This window comes from Protomyctophum bolini (assembly GCF_963924005.1).
Source record: "Protomyctophum bolini genome assembly, chromosome: 22".
In the NCBI taxonomy this organism is placed as follows: domain Eukaryota; kingdom Metazoa; phylum Chordata; class Actinopteri; order Myctophiformes; family Myctophidae; genus Protomyctophum; species Protomyctophum bolini.
The window spans coordinates 2,488,405-2,500,570 of record NC_137883.1 but is presented as its reverse complement, the minus strand read 5'-3'; the positions used below and the strand labels follow the sequence as shown (position 1 = coordinate 2,500,570).

The 12,166-nt window shown below is 43.9% G+C and overlaps 1 protein-coding gene across 3 annotated transcripts in view; it reads left to right on the top strand.

The window, feature by feature from the left end:
- The window catches only part of LOC308310122 (spermatid perinuclear RNA-binding protein-like), a 194,182-nt gene that overhangs the window by 148,883 nt on the left and 33,133 nt on the right, over positions 1-12,166 (top strand). For all 3 annotated transcript variants that reach the window (XM_080756243.1, XM_080756244.1, XM_080756245.1), the window contains exons 7-8: positions 9,961-10,097; positions 11,486-11,581. In XM_080756243.1, coding sequence (XP_080612369.1) covers positions 9,961-10,097; positions 11,486-11,581 — 233 coding nt within the window. The remainder of the gene's footprint in view (positions 1-9,960; positions 10,098-11,485; positions 11,582-12,166) is intronic.

Below are 12,166 nucleotides of genomic sequence, written 5' to 3'. Positions count from 1 at the left end.
TTCATCTCTGGCCCAGTGCGTTGGTTCATCTCTGGCCCAGTGCGTTGGGCCACTCTGGCCCAGTGCGTGTGCGTTGGGCCACTCTGGCCCAGTGCGTGTGCGTTGGGCCACTCTGGCCCAGTGGGTTGGGCCATCTCTGGCCCAGTGCGTTGGGCCACTCTGGCCCAGTGCGTGTGCGTTGGGCCACTCTGGCCCAGTGCACTGGCCATTCCTACAGTATCTCAAGCAAACATAGTATATGGACCACATCAGACATTATTTCCCAATATTAGGGCTGGGTAAATAAATAATGAAAAACATATATTGAAACTGACATTTAGAACCAATAACTAATAATCTTGCTCATATACTATAGGTTAATCAAATAATCATTTTAAAAATACAATTTCTTATTATTTTTTCAATCAACGAATGGACCCGAAAAAATAGAACTTTAAAAAAAAAAGTACTCAATTGATTAGACTGATTGACCTGTTAAGCTTGTATTCAACTTTTTTGTACAATGGTGGTGTACAGGAATAGTGCAACTAGCTCTGACATGTTGTGGGCTTGTAGATTCACTATTCATGTATTATAATCGTTCATTTGTGATCAAGACAAAAGTTTGAAATGGTGATTTATTTTTTATCGCCCAGCCCTGGCCGATATTAACGTTGGATTATTATGGATGCTTTTATGTCTTCCTAAAAAATAAGGGACCGCAGGAACATTGCTAGTAAGTACATCAGTGTCAAGAATGACTCAATATCGAAAATGTATTGAGTAATATTCCAGTTTTATATTATTTCCCGACCACATCCCCCATTTCTCCTCAAGTGTTAACATCCTCCATAGGGTGAATCCATCTTGCATGGCTGTGAACTAGAACTGAATTGCCTAATTTAGAGCTGAATGAAGAATGTCGTTCTTCATAACAAGGACACAGAGGTCTAGTATATGTTGCTTACACCAGTGGTTCCCACACTTTATCATATTATGCCAAGGACCCCCACATTGACACTGATGAGCCCGCGGACCCCCATTTCAAAAAAAGATATATGCCATGCAGGGACCTCCCCATAAGAGAATATTTTGACGGCTCTAGCAGTGATTCTCAACCTGTTTAACTTCAAGGACCCCCAGTTTGACATGCATATTAGTCTACGGACCCCCCATTTAATGTCATTTCTATCTCTGGGACCCTCGATTTATATTGTAAAAGCAATGTTAATGTAACTCTGAGAGTGCACAAATGGTTTGGTTCCATTTGTACCATCTCAGAGTTACAGACCCACTTGGTTACAAACTATCATTTTTGCTGGGGACCCCCTGGAACTCCCTCAAGGACCCCTGGGGGTCCCTGGACCCCACTTTGGGAACCACTGGACTACACCCTTACTGTCCCTCTCTTTACCAGTGGTGGAAAAAGTACTCAAATATTTCACTTTAGTAAAAGTGCAATGAGTATCGAAAAATTTACTTAATTCTTTGCATGCCAACTACGAGATATCTCGAAGTTTCCCCTCTACACTAGTTGTATGCCAACTACGAGATATCTCGTAGATAAAGCATTATATCAAGCGTGAAACGGTTTAGCTGAAAATCAGCTTTTAAACACTGGCCCGGTTGCTATAGGCAATGCCTTGCATACCCCCCAGCACCAGGATACGTGCCTGCGCACCCCATAGGGTCCCCCCAGCACCAGGATACGTGCCTGCGCACCCCATAGTGTCCCCCCAGTACCAGGATACGTGCCCACGCACCCCATAGGGAAGTGAGGGGTGCTATATATAGATATTTATGACGTAATTATCCGACAAAACAAACGTTAAACTGTGTCCATTTCAATGGCGTTTTTAAAAGTGTAGGGAAACGGAAATGGTGGGCATTGTATTTTGATGTTTTAGACGGTTTCAACAAGAAACGCCGCTCTGAAGTTTCTGAACCAATCAGAGTGTTGCATCCCTTCAGGCGATGGGACGGTAGCTAGGGACAGATAGTTGGCTAGCTGTACCAGTTTACTGTTATGTGGCTTATTTCCACCCTATAATGTTTTCAGATACATATTTTAGCGTGATGATTAAGTTGAAACCGAGTAATACACCGTCTGGATGTTATCTTGAATGGGAATAAAAACCTTTAATGTGCTTGTGTTTAAGGAAAAGTAAACATTAAACCATACAGGAGGGGCTAGCGCCCCTCAAAACAGAGCAGTACAGACTAGAGCCAACTCAGGACAGACCAGGATTAAAGGTGTAGGGCAACGGAAATAGTGGACACTTTATTTTGAAGTTTTAGCTTCAAACGCTGTCTCTGAAGTTTCTCAACCAATCAGAGCGTTGCATCCCTCCAGGCTATAGGGTCTCAAAGTCTGTGACTTCCTGCACGTGAATTTCGTTGTGTAAACAAAGTGACAGGGAGACATGAGGACCAAGTTTTCGTTTTCAGGAAGTAATTAAAATAATATTTGTATGGACTTTTGATATAAAAACACACAAAAATGAGAATTTGCCAATTTTTTTGGCATCCATTGTTAGGTATGTCTAAAAATTTGAAAAACGTATTTTTTATTTCACTACGCCTTTAAGATCTGTAATACTACAGTTCCCTTGAACCCTATAGAGCCTCGCAGTCCCGCCCCCTCGAGAGACCGGAAAATAAATCCCCGTTCATTTTCCTCATATACTATTTATTTAAAGACGTTTACGCCGCGGACAAAGCCAACTCTTGTCGTGACAAATCATGACAACAAACACAATTTTTCGGGCTGAACAAATAATTAGAAAGAAGAAGAAATGGGCAGGTTACAATACTTTTTTTTTCTTCTTTGTAATTATTTGTTTGGTCCAAAATATTGTCTTTGTTGTCATGATTTGTCACGACAACGCTTATAAGTTCTTTAAATTAATACGTTTTGAAATGTCTATAGGAAAAATGCATTGGGAACTATTTCCTGGGCCTGGCGTCGTCATGAAAGGGGGCGGGACTGCGACGCTCTATCTATAGTATCCCTATTCTCGGGGGGGCGCATTTGGTGTAAAGGGGGGAAAAGAGCAGGCCAAGTACAACAGAGCCAAGTCAGGCTTACTAACTACGTATAGAGGGTTTACATTCGCTGAAAACCTACAAGCTCACAAAGCTTGCCATGCATTGTGTGTTGTGTGAGCTTGCAGATCGGCTGTTTTCAGGTCGAAAGGCATTTGGTGTATAGAGGTGGGAAAGTGCCGTCCGAGTACAGAGTCGGGTCAGGTTAACTATAATGCCGTCTCTCTATTCTCATGGTTGAACCTGCAAGCGCACAGCGGCTGGCGGCGTGGGGCCTGCTTCTGATTGGTCGCGTGTGGGTGGGTGGGGTTAGAAGGCTAGACCAGCAGGTCAGATAAATCAATAACCAGGCACTAGCATGCCGGGCCGTCCGTCCGTCCCTCCGTCCGTCCGTCCGGCGGCAGCCCATTTGACCTGACGGACACCCCCACAGCTCAGAGGAAGACGAGGCACGGTCGTATAGGGGTCCGTTGTAGATCATTGGCCACGTGCCACAACAAGTCCGAGAGCAGCGTGTAGCTCCTAATTCCACACGCATGCAGGCAGGCGGGTACGCACGCACATATAGAGTCATATTGTGTCCCTGACAGGGTCAAGGTAGCAGTCTCGGTGACAAACGGTCCTCATATCTCTCTCAGACTTCTTAGGATTCATGTGCTGTGCCAGTGGGGGAACGGAGTGAGGCGCGCAACTGTCTCTATTGGACAGATTGGACACACAAAAGCCCAAGGACCAATCGGTGTGGTTCTCAACCTGCCGGTCCGAGCTCCCCCGCTTGAGGGCATGCAGGGCGCCAAAGTCCAACACAGATACGGTCCAAAACAACATGCAGTGTTTTGGACCGTGCAGAGTAAAAGTATAAAGGGCTCAGTGGTAGAGTGGCCGGATGGGAACCGCAAGTTTCCCAGTTTGAACCCTGTGGGCTCCCCCAGAGTTAGTGTCCAAGTGTCCTTGAGCGAGACTCTGAACCCCCTAATTGCTCCTGATGTGATGGTTGGTGCCTTGCATGGTTTCCGCCGCCATCGGTGTGTGAATGTGTGTGTGTGAATGGCTGAATGTAATGCACAATCTATGAAAAGGTGTATGAATGGGTGAGTGTAATGCACAATCTATGTAAAGCGCCTTGGATAAAGCCGCTATATAAATGTACCATTTACTATGTAGTAATACTGCAATTAATATAGAAATACTTCAAGTAAAAGTCCAATTTAAAATGTACTTGAATGAAAGTACAAAGGTATTTATTGGGCATCAAAATGTACTTAAAGTACCAAAAGTAGAAAGTACCCATTATGCAGAAAACTTTTCAACTGTATAAACATCTCTTGAAAATAGCAGATCTAAAAGCTCACAATGCGTCACGATTTGTAGATTGTCTATTTTCAAATGGTCGAAATGTAATAATGTATTATGTAATAATGTATATATGCGAAAAACGCATATATAACTGTGACGAAAATGCACTCCGATATTTCGGTCCGAAAACACGGCAGTGTGCAGGGACGAGGACTTCAAAACTAGCACAAAACTATTAGTCACACAGGGGCAGCCACACACACACACACACACACACACAGCTTTGTTTTGCCATTCATCTTACGAGAAGTATATAGGGCTTACAGTAAGGGGTTGTCTGAGAAACAAAAGCGTGTGTGGGAACCATGGTTCAATCTTCTGGCTCTAGTATTCTCAATATGCAGACCGCGGCCATCTTACCATGTAAGTTAACGGCAAGGGGCTACCTACGTGCAACTTCCATTGGCAGCCCATTCATCCAAACAAGAACAGTCCTATGTGATTGCATTACACAACGTCAAACTCACCAACATTGCAGCTGTGGCAAAAGCTTGAATTATTCTCTTCTATCCTCAAAGTGTTTGTTTCATAAAGATCCACTGCATACATGTTATGAGCTACTTTGTGTGTTGCAGTTTGGAAGTGCTCGTTATACATCACTCAACCTGCGTACCACCTGTTTATAATTAGCACATAATGCAGGAGACAGCAGGACATTGCTTTACTGCAAAACGAGTGCTTCCAAACTCAGATGGAAACATGGCCGCGGTCTGCAAATGGTCAATAGAGTCTCTGTCCTGTCCCCCCGTCCCCCCCCCTTGGAACTGTGGCTGGAGCATTCATTCATCGCATACAGATAATACACGGTGTCAGATCCAAATCAAACATTTGTAGCACAGACATACAGTATGTGTGCTGTAGAAATGCACAATGTTTCAATATGCAGCTGGCTGCTTTGCCTTCTAATGTTGGGATCAATACGGCCCCTCTTATTTGATGTCAGCTGATCAATATATTGATTTAACAATAGCGGCTTCTAATTGTCTCCCTCTAACCAATCTGTTTGAAAGGGTTGCCTTTTTTTATGCGAGACTATAGATGAAATAAATTATTGAATGTATTTCTCCACACCGTGCGTGCGTGCGCGCGCCTGCGTCTGCTTGCATCGAGTGGTGAGAGTGTGTGTCACTGTTAGTGAATGCAAATGCAGGATAAACGGCAAAGACTAGGTTTTCAAATTAACCGGTAGAAGTGCAAAAAACAATAGGCCTACCATACAGAGGAAGAAAAAAAAGAATCGCAGAGAGAGAGAGAGAGAGAGATGGTTGGAGGACAAGTGGGGGAGAGGAGAGGAAGACTGTAATAACGCAGTAGAAGTGCAGCTGGGGCCACCCTGACACACCATGAGATACACCATTATAAATCACACATGTGCGCGCACAAGCACGGAAGCGCACGCACACACACTCGTAGACAGAGCAGTATAAACTGCGCTGAGCGGAGTGCAAATCCCCGCCAGGAGGCACGCCTCCATTGTCTGTGTGTCTGTATGGTGCACGTGACGACATTACTTTGGCATTGTTTACTATGATAAACGATGGTGCTCATTAAAGACCGATGTCAATCATATTTGTGCAGGGCCTGGAATTGAAAGGACAGAGGCCCCCCATGTCTGTCCAAACCAACATAAACAGCCCAGCCAAAGAGCACGTGTAGCGATTTTGAACGAGTTTAGGACAAACTCCGTCGGAGCAGCAGCAAAAACGATATGTTCTTTTTAGTGTATGACCGTACCGTGTATGTCCAAGACTTACAGTCCAAAATGGGTAAAGGTCCCATGCATGTTAGACCCAGAAATGTTGGTTAGTATGCACTTTTATGATTCAAATGGCATCTATAGGCTTAGCAGATGAGATTAAGCTTGGTTGCTAAAAGTTGCACGTTGAGCAATTTGAGTAATTAGCATAATATGTGACCATACCATTAACATTCTATATAAGGCAAACAATTCTAAATGTCATCATTCTTTAAATAGCATGTGACGTGTCAAACTAGGGGGTTTTCAGTATTATGAATCCATTCCAAGCATTAGTTTTGCACAAAAACACTCCTTGGGCTAAAAACGGTAGCAGCACTCTGCTGTAGTCAGCAATTCAATGACTCCTCTAAAAAAATGGTGGTTATAAAAAGGAGAAAACATTAATTAATGTATTCGCGTTAAGGTAAATGATATAGCCATTCAGCTTCCCTAGAATCTGCTAACTGTATTAGGAGCAGTTTACAAGTAGGAATTCTGAGGCTGAGCGCTCTGCTCCGCTAGCGCAAAAATAATTCAGGCCGTTATGGCCAACAGGCCGTAATGTCTGCTCCATTACCCTGTCCCCTCTCATTCCCTGTAGCCGTGTGCGTGCGTGCATGCGTGCACCCGTGCGCTCATTCATAGTAATCTTACGTGTTAGCCAAACATAACTCTCTGTGCCAGCATGCAGGCAGACATAATCAGGCAGAGAACAGCACTTAAATCATTAGAATGTCCAGATGAGCTCAGAGGTATATGAGATAGAATAATGTCCCCCATCCCGCCACCGCTGTAGCGATGCACATTACATACACATTTGAGCATCCTCCACTTTATGCCTACTGACGGAGGGAGGGAGTTTCTCTCACTTGTGGTATTGGCTGAAGAAGAACCTCCACCTGTCTGTGTGTTCATGGAAGCAGAGGTCTCTTCAGTGAGTTCTCAAGGGGACCCCCAGGGGGTCCTTGAGGTGGTTTCAGGGGTCCCACGTTAAGTTAGGACTCAGGAACCGAATTTGGACCTCTTTCAGGTCTGTAACTCAAAGACATTTGACTTAACAGTATCCTGGGGTCCCTTGCCTAATCGAGAATTATTTTCCATTGTCATAATCGCAGGTTTTCAGGTGTAAAGGTTATTAGTTTTTTTTTTTTTTTTTCAGGATTGAAGAAAAGAAAGTTTGGGGGACATGGAATGGGAGAGCAAGGATAGAAACAGAATTGAAAGCATGTCCCAAAAAAAAAGATCAAAGGTAGATCCATACACGCAGCAGAACAAACGGTAGTAGTTAGTTACTGTATGTACAGTATGAGGTTAGAGACGAGGTGCATGCTCAAAGTGCATGTGGGGTCCTTGAAAAAGAAAAAAAAAGAAAAAAAGAACACAGTTTTAAAGTCAGTTCTAGGCAGTGTTGTTTTTGGCGGACACATTTTTATTTTAGTTTTAGTCATAGTCTCTTGAATAGCTTTAATTTAGCTTTAGTCACATTTTGGTCACCTGGAATGTTTTAGTGTTTAGTCTAGTTTTAGTCAACTAAATAGCATATCATTTTAGTCGACTAACTCTACAGTTGATTTAGCCGACTAAAGTGAATTTTGGCGAGCCTTGATGCCGTCGTAATGACTGTTTTACACTTGCTGAAAATAGCCGATCTACAAGCTCACAACGCATCGCGCTGTCAGCTTGTAGATCGGCTATTTTCAGCATGCAACCAAGTGTAAAATGACTTATACCGGATCTCTTGTCCACTAGTTCCTTTAGTCTAGTTTTTATCTGTTGACAAAATGGTCACTATATTTAGTCTCAGTTTTAGTCATCGTAGCAATTAGTTTTCATTTCGTTTCCGTTTAGTTTTCGTCGGTAGAAAAAAAGTAGTCGACGAAAAATAAATTGTCATAGTTTTAGTCGACGAAAACAACACTGGTTCTATGAGGTCCTGCTCCTTATACCCCCCTCTCTGAATTCTCCATGTAACCGCACTCCAACCATTCACATACAGCTGCGCTTGATTCATCTTGCCCCCCCCCCGCACACCCGGCGTATAGAGTTTGGTCGACTGCACTCACGGTCGGCTCAAAAAAGAAAGGAGAGAAAAATGAGGAGGGGGACAAAAAAAAATGGATTGGTTCAGTGTGTGTCTGTGTGTGTGACGTGAACTCCCATCGCCAACCCCGGTGTGCCCGGGGGGAGAATAAATCAAACGCTAATTGTATAAAAAAAAAAACATGAGAATGCCGTCCTCTTGATATCAACCAACCCACCACGATGCTCTCTAACAGAACCCCTGCCTTGTATACCCTTTTCTTGTTGTGTTTGTCTCGGGAACCGACCGGGTCAAACTATCTCAAGGTTTTTCTTTTTTTCATTTCAAGTCCTACATTAGGAGCGCTTGATTCAACATTGTTTTGCTCACATGGGGGTATACCTTGCCGGGATGCTATAGGATCATTTTCTTGGCCCCCTGTGTCAGTGTGATCCCATGAAATCAAGTGCACCTAAAGTAATCCCAAAGACAATGCTATAAAAAAAAAAAACGTCCCTATTTTGTCTCTCGCCTGTCGCAGGCCTGGGTCAAAATAAAAACCAATAAAAAAGAAAATAAATTATAATGTCCTTTTTTTTTTACAAATACACAAGGGTGAGTTTGGTTTAGCTTGTCCTGCGCTATATGAAATGAGCTCTTCTCCAAACTACTACTACCACTCCGCCACCCCTGCCTGCATGATGTGCCGGACAAGACGAACCAAACGCTCCTTAAGTATTTGCTTTGTTGTATGTCTCGGGGCGCTCTCCAAGCCCATGAGGTTGTCCCCTTCCCTCGTGATTCCCAAAACTCTCTCCCTTTTCCACATATTTTGACAGTGACTGGACTGGTTAAGCCTCCAAATTAAATGCCAAGGCAACGTGTTCAACTGTTGCCGCATAATTATCGTCGCTGTCGGGGCCAGAAACCTTAATTGTCTCTCCATATTTAAGCGCACGTTGTTGTTTTTTCTCTCGTAAATGGATGTCCAGTGTCGTGCCGAAAAGCGTGCGGAAATAGCCGGTCTACAAGCTCACAAATGTGTGGAATCGTGACACGTTGTGAGCTTGTAGATCGGTTATTTCCGCTACTTTGCCATTTGTCTGTGGCTTTTATAAATATTTAAACATGGAAAAGTATTGAATAATAAAACTAAATAAATGATATAACTAAATAATAAATACCTACGTTGGAACACAGGTTATTCCCCCCCACCCCCCCTTCCATTTCTTGAAAAGTAACAGTTTTGGACATCAACAAGGCTTCCACCCGGCAGCGAATAGCTACTGTATAATTATTGCCTCTAGCTCGTGTCACTTTGTGTTAACTTGTGCGCCGTTTGGCATTATGTTTTTTTTTTATCACGTTCATTACGTTGCGACCACATCCTTGGCACACAATAGACTTGAGGCGTGTCACCTCCCGTCTAATCCAGTCACCTCAAGATGTGTGAAAACGTAGAGAGTTTCCACTCTCTACAAGGGAAAGAACAGCTTTCATGGCATGAAAAGCACCTTGTATGTACAGTATGTATGTACAGTATGTATGTATGTATTCGTGTGTGTGTGTGTGTGTTTGTGCGTGTATGTGTGCAAGTACGTGTGCAATCCACACGCCAATGCTTGTGTGCTTGCGTACTTTCACACAACAGGAGCGCGCGCACACACACACACACACACACACACACATGTGCGCACACTATTCAAACACACACACACACACACACACACTCGGAAAAGACAGTGTGTGTGCCTGCGTGTGTGTGTGCGTGCGTGTGTATGTGTTTTACGTTCTCTACATTGGGTTTGTTGTTTTGTGGCAGTGTTGGGTGCTGCTGCGCAGAGAGTGGAGTCTGAGGAGGTGGAGGAGGAGGAGGAGGAGGAGGAGGAGGGGGAGGTGCTGGACAGACACAGATGTCTGTTGGCCCTGGCAGCACTGCGACACGCCAAGTGGTTCCAGGTCGGCGCTCACGCACACACTTCCTGTCTCTTCCCCCGCCCGCCGCCTTATGCTCGTTGTAGCCTGACGACATGCATGCGCAACGCCCCCGAATGAACCAACCAACCAACCAACTCGTTTATTACAGCTCATGGCGTGTGATTTTTTTTTAAAAGCCGCCCCAAATTTCTGTGCTATATAGTCACTTTAATAGTCCAGAGACTATTAACCCATTTTGGGGCGGGAGCCCCTTTTGGTGTTAGCATTATGTTATGCTTTAGCTATAGCAAAAATAGCAGATCTACAAGCTCACGAGCTTGTAGCTATTTTTTGAAAAATCGACATAGACATAGAAACATAGCTTTTTCAGAAAACTGTCAGGATGTAGAAGACATTTTTAGAATCTGATCTCAGGTCAAAATGGGTTAAATCACATGAAGGGGGATGTTCCACTTTTCTTTTTTTCTTTCTTTTTTTTATTCAAGGTTTTAATTTAAACACATTAAAACCGTGCGTCCCTATTCTGTCACGAGGGTGGCACATTCTGCAAAGATAGGCAAGCATTTGGCAGGAAAATATTCGACCTATACAAACTCGCGATGCGTTGTGTTTGCGTCGCATTTTGAGCTTGCAGCGCGGCTATTTTTGCGGTTTAATGTACAGTAAATACAACACAGTATTTGAGTGGTTAATTACGCAGGCCCTCGTGTGGACAGTATTGACATGTCCTAGTGTATAATATTTGGGCTGAATCGAGTCCATTTGAAGGATGTTGTTTTGCAATTGTCGCAGACTAGAATGAAACAACTTTGTATTTCATACATTTAACATGCATACATTTAACCTGCTAAAATGTAGGCTATTGTATATAACGTCATTTTGGCCTGCAGCTCACATACGTTGAAAACGCACCGAACGCATCGAAAGGCTACAAGAGCAATGGTGACACTTTCTCTTAATATTTTAGTTTTTTTTGGCTAATAATGAGAACCTGCCTGCTATGTATGTCAACCCACCCCCCCCCCTACCCCCCCCCCCCCACTCCCCTCCCCCCACACCTTCCTTTCATCGTTTACTGAGAGCAATGCATTTATCTACAATGGACAGTATAGCATAGTATAGTGGGAATTTTGACAGAAAGCTACATAAAGACTCGCAATGCTTTAACAACGAAGCGAGAGACAAACGTTGGTTATAAAGAGACACAAGTAAGGCCGTAAATCATCACTTAATTATGACCGTGGACGGATACAATATCCAATTCTCCGGGGCTGATTTGCTTCTACCCTCCCCCTCTCTCTGTAACCATGCTCATCCTATTTTCTCTCCTCTATCTCCGTTTTCCTCTCCTTTCGATATCAATCCCCTCTCTCTCTCTCTCTCTCTCTCTCTCTCTCTCTCTCTCTCAGGCCAGAGTGAATGGGCTCAAGTCGTGTGTCATAGTTCTCAGGATTCTCAGAGACATGTGCAATAGACACCCGGTCTGGGAGCCTCTCAAGGGATGGGTGAGTCTGTCAGTCTGTCAGCCATGTGTCTTACTACTGCTTTTGTTTCATTGGTTCACTTGCCCACCCCCCTTCTTTCTTTCTTTTTTCTCCATGTCTCTCCGGTCCTGGTTGTCAATCATGCACTGTAGCACCGTTTCTCAATGTGTGGCCTGGGGACAACCCCGAGGGGTCTAAATGCACCCCGACAGATCTAAAAAAAAACAGACCAGTCTGAAGCGAGTGGTGCAACAGCACCCCCTATTGGTACTCTAAACATCCGGACACAGGGACATAGTCATATAGGTCAGGACATATAGGTTGGGACATGGGGACAAAGCTGTTCCTTGGAGTGGTTGCACCACTCAAAAACCATTTTGGTGGTTTTGGTTTGCTGGTTTTGGTTCCATGCGTATACGCGGATTTTTTTTTTGTCACCCGAAACCGCGTGTTTACCTTCATTATCCATCCGTTATCTTATATAATCCTGTTTATATTATCCTCACCCACCACGCCACAGGGATGCACAGATACACAGATTCTGTATGCAGTTAAAGGACCACTTTTCAACCTATCTTCATGTAATAGGTCCTCACTAATAATCTT